Below are 19,461 nucleotides of genomic sequence, written 5' to 3' on the forward strand. Positions count from 1 at the left end.
GGGTCACAAACAGACAAGTGGCGGAACCAGGATTAGAACCCAGGTCCTTCCGACTCCCAGTCCCGTGCTCTATCCACTAGACCACTCTGCTTCTCACAAGCTATTGGTTGAGTGAACCCAGCAAGAGAGAGTGTGAGACAGCCTCTCTTTGAACCTGTCGCAGGAACATCTCTTTACCTCTGAACAAGCACCCAAACAGTTGACCAATTTAACACATTTCAACATCCATAACCCCCAGTTAACTGTGACCGGGCTTAATACCTTCCTATTAGCCGGAATTGAATCTCTCGATATTTTTACGCTATGTCGCCTTCCTCCTCTTAGCATCTTCTCATTTTAGCCGTCTCAAAGGACATTTCCTCCTTCTCCTTTTTGAGAGCCATCTTCCTCTGTGCCATTGCATTTCACAGAGGGTGGGAGCCCCAGCCCCCTCCTTGTCATCTTTCTGCCTTCCACAGTTCCACCAGACTCTCCCGGTGATGTCACGCACAGGCCAAAGACGTTCGATCATGTCACTGGACAACCTTTCCCTCCCCGACCTGCTTATATCGGACCTTTGGGTAACTGCCCAATTGCCTTCTCTGGCTGCTGCTTCCTGGGTGAGGTTACTAGGCTGAGAAACCAACGTTTAAAAACTCCCAAAGCAAACAGCACTATGCTCTGGTGTTGCTTTAGAACTTGCTCGTGCATTTTTCCGCAGTCTTGATGAGGAGAGCGGCAAGAACTCTTTGGATTAGAACGAGTGGCTGTTTTTAGTATTTCCAAGAGGATTTAGGAGGTTCTTTTGGGCGGGACTTATTTATATAAGTACTTGGTGAATCACCTTACATACCTGCCGCTTTTTCCAAAACAAAATATTAATGGAGAGAGGCTTTTACCATTCCACCCACCTATCCCTTACCCCTCGTCCCCCACTACTCTCTCTAATTGAAGCTAACCACTCTCTTAACAACCACTTTCCGTTGCCGGAAGGTCTTCCACTTAGTGGGTGGAGGAAAGGGTGAAAAAGGCAGGAACAACATTTTGAATTATGTAGCAAGAGAAAGCATCCATTGCCATTTTAGGGGGAGAAATGAGTGCCGGGAGCCTTCTCCTGTGACTGATCATTGTGAAAACCTTTAGTTGCTTAGAAAATAAGTGCTCACCGAGGAGCTTTAATGGTGCCTCGCTAACTGTAGTTGAAGAGACGGATTGGATCTCCATGAAAGCTGGTTTCCTCCGTGGTTATTCTAGAATAGTTACAGATTTTAGCCCTGAAGAGGGGACTTGGTGGGAGGGGGCACTGGGGGAGAGGGGAGTTGACCTGATTTTAATGGTGGCCTGAAATAGGGAGGGGCACTGTAGATGGCAAGGTGCCAAAAGACACCCTTCCACCCTCATTAGTTCTATTACCCTTAGCCATTGTCAGCTTTCCAAGTCTTTCTGGGACTTGGAATCCCTGCTGAGTTTAAATTTTTCAAATCCCTCCTCCTCCTCCTCTCTCCCCACTCAAAATAATGAGTCTCACAGGGGCCAAAACATGTTACTGCCCCATGGCTTGGAATAGGAGGGACTTTCCATAGAAAAGCAACATGGCCTAATGGGTAGAGCATGGGCCTGGGAGTCAGAAGTCAGAATGGGAGTCACGGGCCTCAGTTACCTCATTTGCAAAATGGGAATTAAAACTGTGAGCCCCCTGTGGAACATAGACTGCGTTCAACCTGATTATTTGTATCTGCTCCAGCACTTAATACAGTCTCTGGCACTTAGTAAGGGCTTAACAGATATCTTTCTTTAAAAAAAAAGAGGTGAGTCCACCTAGTTTTTAACTCTTCTGAGAAGTGAGGATTTACCTCGACCTTGGGAAAAGTAGGAATCGTCATTTGTGCAAGTTGTACTTATGTGTTTACCAACATAAAACCAAAAAGCGTATTCCATTTAACGTGCAAATATTCCCTTTTGCAAAGCAGAACACTATGACAAGCCACCAGGAAGGTTCTCTGTAAGTTCATTCAGTAGTATTTATTGAGCACTTACTATGTTCAGAGCACTGTAATGAGCGCTTGGAATGTATAAATCGGCAACAGATAGATACAGTCCCTGCCCATTGTCGGGCTTACATGTTCTTAAGGGTTATGTAGAGGAAAGGAAGAAGTACAAGAAACATATTCCTTCCTTCTGTCATACTCTCCTACAAATTTCATTCAGTATTTTGCACTCAGTAGGTGCTCAGTATATAGTCTTGATTGAGTGATAGATTTGTTAAAATGCCATTCTATGAGCCCTGCTCCATCTTTTTTTGTTGTTAAGTGCTTAGACTCTGCAGGCACTGTATTACATGCTGGGGTAGATACAGGCTAATCAGGTTGGACACAGTCCCTGTCCCACAAAGGGGCTCACAGTCTAAATTCCCATTTTACAGATGAGATAACTGAGGCACAGAGAAGTGAAGTGACTTGCCCAAGGTCACACAGCAGTCAAGTGGCAGAACCGGAACTATAACCCAGGTCCTTCTGACTCCCGGGCCCATGCTTTATGCACTAAGCACACACTGCTTCTCGTGAATTTGCCATCATCTGCCCCTTTGGCTCCTGGAGTTCACTGAGTGCAGCTGTTTTCTAAGGTGCATCTGTCATGTTGAGATCCCTTTTCCTCTTGGTCCATCCCAAGTGTAACATACACGTGGCAGAACTTAGGCTGCGTCCCCGTTATCTGCCCCACCACCCCCCTCAAACCCACCCACCCCACCCCACCTCTCAGCTCTCGAATTTGAAGTTGAGATCCGCAAGGGAAACTTTTTTTTATGGTATTTGTTAAGTGCTTACTGTGTCCCAGGCATTGTACTGAGCACACTGAGGGGACAGCAAATCAGTTTGAACACAGTCCATGTCCCACACTGGGCTCACAGTCTGAATCACCTCATTTTCTGAATCTGTAAAATACCTCATTTTACAGATGAGGTAACTGAGGCACAGAGAAGTGAAGTGACTTGCCCAAGGTCACACAACAGACAAGTGGCGGATCCAGATTAGAACTCGGGTCCTTCTGACTCCCAGGCCAGTGTCCAATCCACTAGGCAACACTGCTTCTCAGGGACTCACAGAGTCCGGGGCAGCAGAGCTGTGATCAGCTGTGTGACTGTGGCCAGGTGAACTATGGCCTGGGCGAATGGGGTTGAGCCAACATCCTGACCTTCCGACCCTCCTGAACCTGTACTCCCTGTGCTCCCTTCCTCCCAACCTTTAAGAGTGGCCACTCCTGATTATTTCCTGAGTAAATTAGATCTGGGAGCCCAGGCTGGCAGCAGAGGAATTAGAAATGGGATTAGCCATCTGCAGTGATGGCTGGGCCCAGCTGAATTAAGGCTTGGGGGAAGAGGTGGGGTGAATGCCAGGTTCCGAGAGGCCTTCCCTGACTAAGCCCTCCTTTCCTCTTCTCCCACTCCCTTCTGCATCTCCCTGACTTGTTCCCTTTATTCATCCCCCCATTTATGCGTCCCATCCCATGCGTCCCATCCCCGCAACAGTTCCGTACAGATCTGTAATTTATTTATGTTAATGTCTGTCTCCCCCTCTAGACTGAAAGCTCACTGTAAGCAGGAATATGTCTGTTTATTGTTATATTGTGCTCTCCCTAGTGCTTAGTACAATGCTCTGCACACAGTAAGCGCTCAATAAATATGATTGAGTGACTGACTCCCTGGGCCAAGGCTGCTAGACCAGAGTCCTGCTTTGCAATCCTGGTCTGGCTCCCACCCACCCTCTCAAAGGGGCCCCTGCTGTCTGTCTAGGTAGGGCTGGGCAGGGGAGAGGACGGGACCCCCGAAGATGCCTCTCCAAACCACAAGTGCTACCACAAACCCTAAAACTCCACTACCACCTTAGTGGAACCAGCTACCAATACCGGGAGCCTGCAGTGCCCGCTCAAGTTCCAGAGATTTCTTCCTCCTCAACAGAATGGTGTGTGCCTTCCCAGAACAGTCATCCTCTGTCACTCTTTCTCTGAGGCTTGAACCACAAATTTCCTTTTCCTAAAAATTCAAGACACTCAATCAGCTCTCTCCCCACTCTCTCTGCTCACTCCCCTCCCACTACAACCCAGCCCACACATTTTGATTCGCTAACATCAACCTGCTCAACCTGCTCAGCAGCGACCTGTGCCTCGACCTCATCTCTCTCACCATCACCCTCTTGCCCACATCCCCCCTCCTGCTCGGAACTCCCTCTCCCTTCATATCCAGCAGACCTCCTCTCTCCACAGCTTTCAAACTGAACTAAAATTACATCTCTTCCAGGAAGCCTTCCCTGACTTTCATCTCCCCTCCCTATTTTCCCTCAGTCAATCAATCAGTGGTATTTATGGAGTGCTAGTATTTATGGAGTGCTTGCTGTGTACAGAGCATTGCATTAAGCACTTGTGAGAGTACAATATAATAGAGTCGGTAGAAACTGCCCACAGGGAATGTCTGGTCTCCCTGTTGCATCACCTATGCACTTAAGTGACAGCCCTAAGCTCTTGGATACTCACCCCACCCCCAAAGCACTTCCACATATCCTTATACTCTGTTGCTTCCCCTACCTTTAGATTAGTTTCATGCCTGTCTTGCCCGCCGCTTAGAATATAAGATCCTTGAGGGCAGGGATAGGATCCACTTACCGATTGTACTCTCCCAAGCCCTTAGTGAAGTGCTGTGCATACAGTAAGTGCTCAATAAATAAATAAAAATGCCAAACAACAGTGCTTGCCAAAATTATGATAAATATTCCCACCCGCCACCTTAGGTAATTAATTGCAATGCATTGCCACTCAGGCCTCTGAACTTAGGAAACGTTGGCCTCTCTGGGCTTTAAAGTACTGGGCAGCTACCCAATTTACATACTGCTTTAGAGAGAAAAATCTTCTTGAGCACAGTAAACAGCTGAGAAGTAAACTGCACTGAGAATTAACTTGTCTCTATCCATTTGCGGGCTGATCTGTCCAAGAGACGATAAATATATTAAAAGGGTTTATAAAACATCCTTAATATTTAAAGCACCTGCTCCGGCTGTAGATTTGTATTTGAAAGGACGTTATAATTAGCTCTGATCCCCAGTAAGCTCTCCCAGAGTAATTATTGCGCATGGCACCTGTAGTAGAGAAGGGCCCTACCTGGGGTAATCACAGGGTTTCTTCCCAACTTGAAATATTCTCAGATGGTTAAATGTTTAGTGTATTCTCCCCGTAGACCATAAGCTCCTGGTGGGCAGAGAATGCGTCTACCATTGTTTGATTGACCTAGCAAACAGCGGGCTGAGAGAAGGGTCGAAGGTTAAGGCTTGACTGTCATCCTTGGGAGTTGGCATCTCATTTACCAAGCTTTACTCTAGCTTTAGTAGGTGTTTCAGCAGCAGTCAGTATTACTCTCCACTTACTTTCTCCTCCAAATCATCGGTGGACTTGAAAGGCTAACCCTCTCTGACTGAGGAAGGCAGAATCCCCTTCAGAGCATGGACCTGGGCCCAATTAGCCTATCCCTAAGAACAGCTTGACCCTGAGGCCCAGAGAGTGATCCTTGTCAGGCTCCACCTCAGTTCGTTTTACCAAAATAATGGTAATAATTACGGTCATGGTGAAATGTTTATTAGTAGTAGTGCCTAGCACTACTGTCAGCACTGAGGTAGATACACAGTAATCAGGTTGGACATAGTGCCTGCTGTGTCCCACACAGGGTACTCACGGTTTAAGTAGGAGGGTGTAGGATTTCATTCTCATCTTACAGATAAGGAAACTGGGATGCAGAGAAATGAAGTGACTTGCCCGAGGTCACACAGCAGATCAGTGATTGAGCTGGGCTCTTTTCACTAGGCCATCCTGCTTCCCAACATTTGCACTTGGCATGGACTTTTGGCCTGCAAGCAAGTGTTTTTCCACATAGCTGCTGAAGGAATGTGGGCAAATGGCTCACGTGTGGATTCAAGATGGCTTTTTCCCTCTACTAATCAGTCAATTTTTGAGCACCTACCATGTGGTGAACATTGTTCAAAGTATTTGGGAGAATCCACTGTTGGGAAAGATGTGGTATCTGACCTCAAGGGTTTTACAGTTCAACTGGGGAGACAAATGACAAAATGATTAGGAAGTAAAACCGGGATTCAGGAGATCCCTTACTCTCGTAAGGGAAGGGAAAGCGGGATTAAGTGAATGAATTCATAAATAAGAGCATCTAAATCGATATTCATCTAAATCAATATATGCTTAAGTGCTGCAGGGAGCTGTGAATACATGAGAGGAGAGCTAGCTGTTGGAATGCTGTGACCTGGAGAGGGAGAAATTAGTGCTAAAGGTTGGACATAATGTCTGGACTTGGCCTTTCAAATAACTGAAATGAACCCCTGAGAAAATGTCTCTGCAGAATATTAAAAAAAAAATAGAGTTGGGAACATTGTGGAGCCATTCACTGAGGTAAAGAGATTTCCACTTGAAGTAGCCTTTCAAGTCCGCTGATGATTTGAAGCAGAAAGTAAGCAGAGCGTAACACCATTTGTTGCCAAACCTACAATATAGCTTGGTAAATGAGACGCCAAATTCCACTGATGACTGTCAAGTCTTATCTTTTGACCCTTCTCTCAACTCGCTGATTACTGAAAGGAAGTAGGGTTTTGAATAATTAATTGATGGCTTTTATTGAGCACTTACTATGTGCAGAGCACTGTACTGAGCACTTGGGAGAGTACATTATAACACTGTTGGTAGACATATCTCTGGCTCTCTTAATCCCCAAATATTTTGCCCATCTGTAAGTGTATGTATGTACATATCCATAATTAATTTATTTATATTAATGTGTATACTGTAGGCTCATTGTGGGTAGGGAACGTGTCTGCCAACTCTGTCGAATAGTAATAATAATAATAATGTTGGTATCTGTTAAGCACTTACTATGTGCAGAGCACTGTTCTAAGCGCTGGTGGAGATACAGGGTAATCAGGTTGTCCCACGTGAGGCTCACAGTTAATCCCCATTTTACAGATGAGGCAACTGAGGCACAGAGAAGTGAAGTGACCTGCCCACAGTCACACAGCTGACAAGTGCCAGAGCCGGGATTCGAACCCATGACCTCTGACTCCCAAGCCCGGGCTCTTTCCACTGAGCAATGCTGCTTCTCTACTCTCCCAAGCATGTAGTGCTTAGTACAGTGCTCTGCACATAGTAAGAGGTCAATAAGTGCCTTTGATTGATCTGTGTTTCTATCAATCAGTTATATGCATTGAGTGCTTACTGTGTGCAGGGCACTGTACTGAGCACTTGGGAGAGTCCAGTATGACAGACACATTCCCTGCCTACAACAAGCTTACAGTCTAGAGGGGGAGACAGACATCAATATAAATAAATTACAGATATGTACATAAGTGTCCTGGGGCTGGAAGGAATAAAGGAAGTCAGGGCAATGAAGAAGGGAGTGGAAGAAAACGAAAAGAGGGCTTAGGGGAGGTCTCTTGGAGGAGATGTGCCTTCAGTAAGGCTTTGAAGGAGTTGGAAGGCCGGGGGAGCATAATTTTCTCTCAGATATGAAGAGGGAAGGCATTCCCGGGCCAGCGGCAGAATGTGAGAGTGGAAGAAGAGGAAGGAGGAACGGGAGATTTTAGGGAGACCACACTTGATAGTTTCAGTTTTCTCAATGAAGTAGCTAGTCAGGTCAGTAAGGACAAGAGACGGTGGAGGTGGCAGGGACAGGGGTTTTTTTCATGTTAATGAATTTAGTGACATCTTTTTAATATTAATAATAATATTGACTCCAAGCTTGTCATGGGCAGGGAACCTGTCTACTAACGCTGTTATATTTTTTATTGTATTCATTCAATCAGTTGTATTTATTGAGCACTTGTGTGCAGAGCACTGTACTAAGTGCTTGGAAAGTACAATCCAGCCAAAAAGAGAGACAACCCCTGCCCACAATGGGCTTATAGTCTAGAAGCAGAGAGACAGACATCAAAACAAGTAAACAGGCATCAATAGCATCAATATAAATAAATAGAATTATAGATATATACATATCAAAGTAAGTAAACAGGCATTAATATAAATAGATTTATAGATGTGTACATATATACACAAGTGCTGAGGGGCAGGGAGGAGGGGTAGAGCAAACAAGCAAGTCAGGATGATGGGGAGGGGAGGGGAGCTGAGGAAAATGGGAGCTTAGTCTGGGAATGTACTTTCCCAAGTGCTTAGTACAGTGCTTTGCACACAATGAGCACTCAGTAAATGCCATTGATTGATTGAAGCCGAAGACATTTTGCAAGGGTTGAACTGAGAGATGTTTTCTCTCTCCCCAAGTAGTGTCCCTGGTGCCTGTGAGTTACAGGGAAGATTTCTGCAAAAACTTAACAGAACCAAGGCAGTAAGATTCCCTTTTTGCCTAATGCCACATAATGGTGACAGCTTGCCTGGTTGTTGGGGTTTTTTTTTTTTTTTTTAAAGAGAAAGCCTTGTGTGCCTGGGCTGTGGAATGGATCCTAGTGCAAGTGGCTTTTACTCAGTGCCCCCTGCCCTCCATGCAAACTGCATCCCTGCCGGGGCAATGGCAACAACAGATGAGTTGGCAACAAAGGGGCGCAGCACATATGGGAGGATACATAGAAATACTTGAAGGAAAGGTCAGTTTGGGCTCGTAGTTCTCAGAATGACGTTTATTCCCTTTCATCTTTCTGATCACGTTTATCTCACTTAGCCGAGCCAGCGTAGGACTCTCCCGTGTGAATGTTTTCAGGAGAAGCCGGGTAACATTTAAATTGGCCGTTGGCGGCTCTGAACGAGGAGCTGTGGAATGACTGGCACAGGCAGAAGCACCTGCCTCCCTTCTACTGATTCGGCTGTATCGTCCTCTCCCACCCGCTTAGTACAGTGCTCTGCACATAGTAAGCGCTCAATAAGTCCCATCAACTGATTGATTTTATTTCCAGCCCCCTAAACGTTGAAACCGTTAATGCGGGTCGTTTTCCTCTCTAGGAGTTAGGCTGTCTGGGGCAGAGAAAGGGTGTGTGAGTGGGTGAGTGTCTTGTTAGGTGAGTGCAAAAATCTTCATTTTATCAGCTTTTTGTTCCTGCTGTGTTTCTAAATCTGCTGAGTTGAAATTAAATTGATTCATCTACTCATTTATCACTGATGTGAATTTGCCTATAGTAGAGCTGGGGTTGAAAAGAAAATAGTCAACAAAATGCAAATTTGGATTTATCAGTTTATATTTTGGAATGTAAAAATTACCATTATTTTTATACGTTGCTTTTTTCACCGAGAAAAGTCAGGTAATGAACTGCTGAGATTTATTTAATTGTGCAAACTGAATTATTTTGGGATCGATACAGATTGTGCTATGCTATTGTCCCTGCTATTTCCCTTCCTCATCCTTTCCTTACCTTTTAAAGGGAAAACACAAAGGGAAAAAATGGAGTCAAGGTACCTCATAATTCTAATGGCCTTCCTCATCTCCTGCTCTTTACCTGAAAATAAATGCAAGGAGATCTGTCAATCAGAGGCTTTTGAAAATCCCAAAAATGTTATATATTTCAGAGTTAAGCATTAAGGCTGATAACTGAGCCCTCAATTTCAATCCACTGGTCCTGATTTTTCCTATTTGTTTTTTTGTGTGTGTTTCATAGGGCAGACAGATTAGCTATAGGGTGCATATGCTAAAGCTATCAATGCAAAAATTGTCTTTATTACATCAGTGTTTTAAAATGTTCCTTGACCACTGGGTATAAATCCTGAATGGACATTTTGTACAGTAAAATTCCAATAGTTTCCTGGATTAGACCTATTAGGGTTGTTTTAGATAACACACAATTTGAATGGCTTCCTCCCAGGAAACAGTGCAACTGAAACGTTAACCAGGCTCACATACCAAAGCACTTAGATTGAATACATTGTTTCTATTTGCTGCAAAAGGCACACAGAAACAAATCAATCACATCTTCTCAAATCTCATTGCTGGCAGATTGCTGGTCCCAGCTGCCAAAGGAAGAACATTTATTTATGGCATTCTTCATCTGTTACCGACAGCGACCACAAAATTGGTTACTAAGTTGGCCTCATAATTTATGCAGTGTCTAATTGCTAACATTAATGATGACATCAGATTTGGACTTGTGGATTGACTGCATGTTTACTGTGGATTTTTTTGTTTCTTCGTGTGATTTTAAAAAAACTAATTTAAGAATCTCAGGCTGCAGCAGCTAATAGTGGCAGTTTTGATTTATTTGATCTAGAAACACATTCCTGCATTCCTCTCTGACTTCGAGTCCCCAAAATGCAACTTCTGGTAATAATAATAATAACTGTGGTATTTTTTTAAGTGCTTATCATATGCCAGGCACTGCACTAAGCACTTGGGAGAGTTGGTCTAATTCCTGCTTCTAAGAAATTTACAAACTGAAAAGCAGCATAACCTAGTGGAAAGATCACGGGCCTGAGAGTCAGAGGACTTGAGTTCTAATCCCAGCCCTGCCACGTGTCTGCTGTGTGACCTTGGGCAAGTCACTTAACTTCTCTGTGCTTCAGTTACCTCCTTGCTTCAGTTACCTCATCTGTCAAAAGGGGGTTAAAAATCCTATTCCCTCCTACTTAGATTGTAAGCCCCATGTAGGAAAGGGACTGTATCCAACCTGATTAACTCGTGTCTACCCCAATGTGTAGAACAGTGCTGGGCATATAGTAAGCGCTTAACGAATGCCAATAAAAAACCAAAAAAAACACAAACCCTCACTCTGAATCACTGACCGCCCCCCAACTCAGCTGGGGCCTTGAGGTGAGGGAAGCTGGGCTCTAGAACTCTTGGTGAGAGTAATATGATGTTTCCAGTGGTTCCAAATGCAGCTTCCTCTTCCTGAACTAGAGGCTGGAGGGAAGCATAAATCTAGTTTTCATCTGTCTGAGCCAAAATGCTGGGAGCAATAAGGATCTAATCTGAGTAATATCCTTTTTGGGTTCTGAAGACACTGCTGTGAAAAATCTAAGATGCATTCCTAATTCATAAAGCTGAGCAATTGGAAATCCCAGCCATACTGTAAAATGAGTAAGATGAAAGGGCACCTGCCTTTTGGGGCATGTTTTGTCCTGATTTTCTGCTAAAAACTTCCAGGTGGGGCCAGGGTAGGTAAAGAGCATTTTCATCAAGGCCGGTTTTGTCCGGAACTAAGGAAAGAGAACAGTAAAGTTATCCCAGGAGAACATTCAAGACTCACAGGGACAAATTAATGGTGGTATTTGTTAAGTGCTTAATATTTCAGGCACTGTACTAAGTGCTGAGATCGATGCAAGCAAATTGGGTTGGACTCGGTCCATGTCCCACATGGTGCTCACAGTTTTAATTCCAGTTTGACAGATGAGGGAACTGAGGCCCAGAGAAGTGGTATTACTCAACCGAAAGTTACAGAGCAGACAGGTGGCAGAGCTGGGATTGGAAGCCAGGTCCTTCTGACTCCTCAAATCCAACAGACAATTACTCTACCGGCTTTCAAAGCCTTAGTGAAGGCCCATCTCCTCCAAGAGGCCTTCCCTGACTAAGCCCTCCTTTTCTCTTCTCCCACTCCCTTCTGCGCCGCCCTGATTTACTCCCTTTAATTTCTCCCCCTCTAGACTGTAAGCTCATTGTGGGCAGGGAATGTGTTTGCTTATTGTTACATTGTACTCTCCCAAGTGCTTACTACAGTGCTCTGCACACAGTAAGTGCTTAGTAAATAAGATTGAATGAATGAATCCAGGTCCTTCTGACTCCCAGGCCTGAGCTCTATTCACTAGGCAATGCTGCTTGCCATTCTGCAGGCGTCATTTTTCCACGCATGCTAATGTAAAGCACATTTGGGCCTGAGGACAGCAGAGGTTTAGTTGACTTCGGAATATCAAAATTGAGGAAGTCTGTTACTCCTGGGTGAAACTGGGATTCGTTGGCAAAATGGATTTTCCCAGAGGACTGATTGGCCCCTGGGGATTGTCCAGCCGGTTCAACTATAAGAACGCAAGGGTGGCGTTCTTGCTAAACTCTGTGCTGCATTCAGGAAATCCTATACCTCAGGGACTCGCTCTTTCTGACACCACACGCAGGCTCACAAACCTTTCCTTCCAACAACGTGGCATCTTCAGTACAGGCTCACACTGTCTGCAAAGCCTTCCTGAATTCCCTACCAGTACTCTACCCAAAACATGTCATGAAAACACGTTATGGCAGAGCGCAATGTAAATCCACTGTTCGTGTAGGAAGGCTTTGCTTTTATTTGCAATGGTGTTTTTCTTTGATCTTCTACCTAAAGATTCCTTTTCTTGCCTGAGGTACTTCTCGGGTTTGTATCCAAGCTCTTTAGCACTATCCCTGTTAAATGGGTATGAAACCGGAGCAACCAAGGAATTAAATGACTTTCTTCAGGGTTTCTCAAGGATCTCCCCAACTAGAGCTAGGCTCTAAACCCAGGCTTTCTGACCCTCAATCAATCGTTTCAAGCAAACAATGAAATTTCTTGAGCACGTACTGGGTGCAAAGCACTGTACTAAGTGCTTGGGTGAGTACAGTAGACTTAGTAAGCATGATCCTTGCCCTTTCTTTCTCCCCCAGAGGCATCCTACCAAAGAGTCATTCAGTCAATCTTATTTATTGAACATTCACTGCATGCAGAGCTCTGTACTGACTGGGAGAGTACAATATAACAGACATATTCCTTGCCCTCAACGAATTTACAATCTAGAGGAAAGAGGCCAACACCAAAGGTGACTTTGGTTTACTTCTGGTTTTAGAGAGAATGAAGTTAAAGTACTTCAGTGAGATTTGAGGCAGGGCATGTGTGCACTATTTCAGATCTGGAGATCTTTCCCAAAGCCACAGTGGCGAGAGGGAACCACTCTGAGCTCGGTGAGAAAGCTGCACGTCACCAAGATTGTATTAGGGGTGGTAGATCCAGGTGCAGAAAAGTAGGCATTGTTGCCCTGTGGAAAGAGCATGGGCTTGGGAGTCAGAAGACCTGCATTCTTAATCCCAGCTCTGCCACTTGCAGGCAAGTTAAATCACTTAACTTCTCTGGGCTTCAGTTTTGTCGGATGTAAAATGGAGGTTCAGTCGCTCGTATTTATTGAGCTCTTACTATGTGCAGAGCACTGTACTAAGCACTTGGGAGAGTACACTGCAATGAGAATTAGGCACATTCCCCACACATAATGAGCTTACAGTCTAGTTTACGGAATACAGTCCACTTGTTCTCCCTCCTCCTACTAGACTGTGAATCCCATGCAGGACAGGGACTGTGTCTAATCTGATTATTTTGTATCTACCTAATCACTTAGTGGAGTGTTTGTCATGTAGTGAGCGCCTACCCAATACCTGTTGTTATTAAGATTATCGTCATCATTACTGTCGATATCACGGCTCCAGGGCGGTCGGGAGGGTGTCTCTTTCCTTCCTTTTTCTCTGAGGGAGATTTTTTCCAGAGCCGAGGACCAACCCTTTCCCTCCGTCTACCTCAGTTTCTTCTTCTGGAAAATGGAATCAGCCCTAGGTACTAATGGGCTTTCAAACTTGATCAAGTAGCTCATCAGCGTAAGTGCCACGTAAGCAAGAATGCTCAGTAAAAGACAGTAAGATTCAGCAACTAGTTGTAAGTGTTTGACAGTTTAGCCTAGATCAGCTAGAGCTGCCAAAGCACAGATCCATTCAGCGTACAAAATTAACAATCACTTTGGTGCCCTGGGATTTCATTATCCCTCTCCCCACTCACCCTTGAAAAGGTCTTAAAAGAAACCCTGAAGCCGTGGATTTTTCTTAAGGCAGAATGCTAATATCACAGGATTTGCCATTGAAATCTGATCTAAAGGAGACTCGGCCTAAATCCGTTTCTGGCTGAGCCAGAGTACTCTTACAACTAATGATAAAACTATCATTGACTTCCCTGTTTTCTCATCAAGCTGAAGCTTCTCACCGACAGATACAAGCCTCTCAATCAGCTCTCTCCCTCCTTCCTATCCTTGCTCCTCTCTCAGTATAACCCAGCCCGTACACTTCTCTCTTCTCATATCGACCTATTTTTTTTTTTTTTGAAGCACTTACTATATGCCAGACACTGTTCTAAGCGCTGGGGAGAATGGGAGTCCCATTGGAGACAGGCACTGTGTCCAACTTAATTTGCCTCTATTCACCCCATAATTTAGTACAGAGCCTGTCACATAGTAAGTGCTTGACAAATACCATCATTATTATTATTAGTAGTAGTGTATTATTACAAGATAATCAGGCTGGACACGGTCCCTGTCCCACAAAGGGCTCACAGTCTTAATGCCCATTTTGCAAATGAGGGACCTGAAGCCAGAAAAGTGAAGTGACTTGCCCAGGGTCACGCAGCAGACAAGTAATAATAATAATAGTAATAATTGTGGTATTTGTTAAGCGCTTACTATGTGCCAAGCACTAAGTACTAAGCCCTGAGGTAGATACAGCATATTAGGTTGGACACAGTCCCTGTCCCTCGTAGGGCTCACAGTCTCAATCCCCATTTTACAGATGAGGTAACTGAGGCCCAGAGAAGTGAAGTGACTAGTGGAGCTGGGATTAGAACCCAGGTGCTTCTGTCTTCCAGGCCCATGTTCTGTCCATGCTACCTCACTCCCCTCTCTCTCACGCCCTTCCTCCTGGCTGGGACTTCTTATCCCTTCATATCCATCAGGCTGTTACTCTTCCCATCTTCAGACCCCTACTAAAATTCCATCTCCTCCAGGAAGCCTTCACTGGATCAGCTGGCCTCCCCGTGACATTTAGGTTCATTTCAAGCGCTTAGTACAGTGCTCTGCACATAGTAAGCACTCAATAAATACTCTTGAATGAATGTAGGTTCACATCCTCATATCTAGTTGCTTCCGCTACCTGTGATTTATTTAAAGGCGGGTCTCCCTGACCAGATTTTAAGCTCCTCGAAGGCAGAGATCGTGTCTCCCTACTCTGTTGAACGCTCCCAAGCGCTTAGTGGAACGCTCATGCCACAGCCGATTGATGGATCGATTGCTTGAGGCAGCTTTCCGTGAACGGAAAACGGGCCACTTAAGAGAGTTTTGTGTCGTGTGCGTGTGTGTGCGCGTGTGTGTGTGTATTGCAGGTTGCTTCGGGCGAGTGCAACGAAGACACGGAAGTTTACAACATCACCCTCTGCACCGGGGACGAGCTGACTCTGATGGGGCAGGCGGAGATCCTCTACGCCAAGACGTCCAAGGAGAAGTCCCGGCTCAACACCATCTTCAAGAAGATCGGAAAACTCAACTCCATCGGCAAACTGGGCAAGGGCAAGATGCCGTGCCTCATCTGCATGAACCACAGGACCAACGAGAGCGTCAGCCTGCCGTTCCAGTGCAAGGGCCGCTTCAGCACGCGCAGCCCCCTGGAGCTCCAGATGCAGGAGGGCGAGCACACCATCCGCAACATAGTGGAGAAGACCAGGCTGCCCGTCAACGTGACCGTGCCCAGCCCGCCGCCCCGCAACCCCTACGACCTCCACTCCATCCGCGAAGGGCACCGCTACAAGTTCGTCAACATCCAGACCAAGACGGTGGTGGTGTGCTGCGGTCTACGGGCGGGGCGGGTGGTCCCCGTGCACTTCCCCCTGCACCTGAGCGTGCCTAAGGTCAGCCTCCCCGAAGCCCCGGCCCGGGGGGGCGGCGAGGCGGCGCCCGAGGCCATCACCCAGCACTGGCTGGGCATCTGCCAGGAGCAGTTCGACATCGACGAGTACTCCCGGGCCGTCCGCGACGTCAAGGCCGACTGGAACGAGGACTGCAAGAGCCCCAAGAAGGGCCGCTGCCCCGGCCCCGGCCACGTGCCCAGCTCCCTGAGCTCCGCCCGCGACGAGCTCACCCGCTCCTTCCACCGGCTCTCCGTCTGCGTCTACGGCAACAACCTGCACGGGAACAGCGAGGTGAACCTGCACGGCTGCCGGGACCCGGGCACCGAGTGGACCTCCCTCCCCCACGACGCCCTCCGGTATCCGGACCCGGGGGATGGTGGCAGCGATTACCTCTTCCCCGAGGTCGGCGAGGAGGCGGGGGGCCTCCCGGCCAGGCCAGACCTTCCTTACGAGGAGCTGTGGTTGGACTCGGAAGGGGGCTCCCATCAGCCCCTCGTGCGCTCCCTGAGCGAAAAGAGCAAATGCGATCGTCCTAGGAGTTCAGGCCGATCGCAGAGCGGAACTCCGCCTGTTCCCGTCCCCGGGACCCTCGCGGCGAACAAGTCGTCGGATGTTGCCCTACCTCCGCCTCCGGTGCCTCCTAAATCTGAAGCCGTAAGTTCTTTCGGTCCATTTCGTTTTGAGCGTCTGATATTCGGTCAAGTTAATCACTTTTCATTTTCCTGCTCTTCTCCCCTCCCTACCTCCTACCATCCTCCCTCCCTATCCTCCTCCATCCTTCCCCATCTTCTCCCCTCTCTCTCGGCTCCTCTCCCTTCCCTCTCGGCTCCTCTCCCTTCCCATCCCACTCCTCTCACCATCCACCCCTCTCCTCTCCCCATCCTTCTGCTCCAAGGCAAAAATAATGTCACCGATGAAAGATTCTCAGGACAAGCAGATGTTAATTTATTTTTAGTAAAAGTTTAAATCATCACCACATTCCTACCACCATCACCAGCATCAGAAACTTCCGGTGAGAGCGTTGAATTTTAAAATGCTTAACAACTGTCTTTTTTTTTTTTTAATTCTCTTCTCTCATGTCTGACCCTCACTCGTAGCACTCGGTTGTCTGTCTAAGGAATGTCTCCTTTGCTTGTCACCCTGGGTGTGGTTAATTTTACGAAGCTTAAAGATTTAGACTTAAATGGCTAAGAATGAATCTGAAGTTTAGAAGTCTTTTTTTTCATGTAGAGAATGAAACCTGGAACAAAAGCCACCACTTTTCCAAAGGGAAAGACAATGGTAACCAAAACCTGCCTTAAGCGAAGTTGCAGCCCTCTAACCTCTTGGGCAATTAACACTGTGGGCACTGGCACTCATTTCACTTATTTTTTATTAAAATTAGTGCAGTATCTGTAAGTTGGGAAGTTCTATTACCTTGCAACATCATCGGGTCTCATTGGACGTATAGAGCTCGAGAATCTACCTTAGTCCTTAAGAAAGAATGTTTGTTCAATTTTTACTGATTTATTGGGTGAAAGCAGCCCAATCAGATGATACTGTTTGGTCTTCATTATCTTGGAATGATCTCCGATGTACATCTATCTCCCTGGAACTGGAAACTTGGCTGGATGAAAAATCAAATTTAAATGCGGGAAAGAAACTCCGCGACATCATCCTTACCAACATTTACAGTGTACTCACTGTTAGAGTGTCTGAAAAGGGATCACATGCAGAAACTCAGCCTGATTGTATTCTTCTAGAAGTTGCCAGGAATGCCTGTCATTGCCTGCACAGGACAAACCTAAGGAGATTAAAATGTGGCCTATTGATACTGGCTGGATCTGGTTCCAAGAACCTCTCTTGATTTTCCACGTGTTCGGTCCAAAGGCATTTTTATGGTACTTCTGAAGTGCTTACTCTGTATCGGGCACTATACTAAGCGCTGGGGTAAATACAAGCTAATCAGGTTGGGCACAGTCCGTGTCCCACAAGGGGATCACAGTCAATCTCCATTCTACAGATGAGGTAACTGAGGCTCAGAGAAGTGAAGTGACTTGCCCATGGTCACCCAGCAGACAAGTAGCAGAGCCAGGATTAGAACCCAGTTCTATCTAGGCCACAAGATTCCTGCCCACTGAAACAGAGGCAACCCAAAGTTGGATTATGCAGGAGCTGAGAGAGAGAAGACACTAAATTCCTTGAGGGCTGGGATTCATTCACTCGTATTTATTGAGTGCTGACTGGTGCAGAGCACTGTTCTAAATGCTTGGAAAGTACAGTTCAGCAACAGAGACAGTCCTTACCCAACACAGGCTCACAGCCTAGAAGGGGGGAGTCAGACAACAAAACTCAAGTAAACAGGTATCAATAGCATCAATATAAATAAACAGAATTATAGATAAAAATAGAAGTATAATTGTTGACTTACTCTGTTTTACTCTCCCAAGTGTTAAGTACAGTGCTCGGCACAGGGTAAGTGCTCAGTAAATACAGTCGATTGATTGAAGGGAAGTCAGGTATCAGTCACTCCCCTCCACAGTTAGGCCGAGTGCTCGCTCTATCCCAGAGCACTGCTCCCAGCCTCTTCCTCTTTGGTACTCTGGAGCGTAACTCATCCCTCACCCGGAAGGGCCTGGATCACCTTGGGAGTGCCAAGAAACACCTTGTCTGCCACAGGAAGGAAGTGTGGCCTCACCGAAATCAATCCATCAGTGGCTCCGCCACACGTCTGCTGCGTGACCTTGAGCAAGTCACTTTACTTCTCTAGGCCTCAGCTACCTCAGTCAGCTCATCTTTAGACTGTAAATTCATTGTGAGCAGGGAATGTGTCTGTTTATTGTTATATTGTACTCTCCCAAGAGCTTAGAACAGTGCTTTGCAAGCAGTAAACACCAAATAAATACGATTGAATGAGTTAATTGAATGATCGTTTACTGCGTGCAAGGGCGTGGGAGAGTTAATAGGTGTTTTCCCTGCCCACAAAGAGTTTACAGTCTAGAGGGAAGAGCCCAGGACTGAGAGTCAGGAGATGTGGGTTCTATTCCTGGCTCTGCCACTCGTCTGCTCTGTGGCCTTGGGCAAGTCACGTAGCTTCTCTGGACCTCAGTTTCCTCATTCGTAAAGTTGGAGAGGGAGGAATCCCTCTTCTCCCTCCCTCTTAGACCGTGAGCCCCACGTGGGATACGAACTGTGTCCGATCTGAGTATCTTGTGTCTGGTATATCGTTCTGCGGTCAAGGATCGCTCTGAAAAATAATAATAATAATGCTGATGCTGGAATCAAATCTAAACTGAAAACCAAAACTGAAGACCTGGAGAGAAAATGTCTTTGTCCATTTTAGGTCTAAGAGCAAGCTAATTTTCTCTGGAGTCAAGAAGATGTTCCAAAGCTATAGGGCGGGTTGGAACATAAGATGATTTAAGAAGAGCCCTGAAATCCTTTAATTTATTTAGAAATTTTTAAAAATGAGCGATTTAGGCATTTCTTATGCAGTCATGTTTTTATTAGTTCTGGGACCATGAAATAATTTCCCATTTTTAGGATGTGCGTGGGCTGCCGCGAGCCTCGTGATTGTTAGATGTGGCTTTGGTTTGTCGTTTTCAAAGGAGAACTTTAATGGGGAATAAATCCAAGGGCTCCCACAGAAGGAAATACAACTTTCTGGGGGAGGGAGGGATGGGAAAAAGCGGCATCCTGTGTGAGTGAGGAAGAGACAGGGAGACAGACAACCATGCAGGGCATCTGGCACCTCCTGGTAGAGATGGCAGGAAGCTTGTGGTGGCAGGGAAGAGGGAGAGGGAGGAAGAGAGGATGGTCTAGACAGTCTGGGCTGGGGGGACGTAGGAGGACTGCCTCCCACGTCCATCAAAGGGTT

General features: G+C 46.2%; 1 protein-coding gene across 1 annotated transcript in view; it reads left to right on the forward strand.

Annotated features, from left to right (window-relative positions):
• GAREM1 (GRB2 associated regulator of MAPK1 subtype 1) overlaps positions 1–19,461 on the forward strand; it is a 153,864-nt gene that overhangs the window by 122,913 nt on the left and 11,490 nt on the right. The window contains exon 4 of the mRNA XM_029068900.1: positions 15,084–16,259. Within this exon, the coding sequence (XP_028924733.1) occupies positions 15,084–16,259 (1,176 nt within the window). The remainder of the gene's footprint in view (positions 1–15,083; positions 16,260–19,461) is intronic.

Source organism: Ornithorhynchus anatinus, chromosome 7, assembly GCF_004115215.2.
Source record: "Ornithorhynchus anatinus isolate Pmale09 chromosome 7, mOrnAna1.pri.v4, whole genome shotgun sequence".
NCBI lineage: Eukaryota > Metazoa > Chordata > Mammalia > Monotremata > Ornithorhynchidae > Ornithorhynchus > Ornithorhynchus anatinus.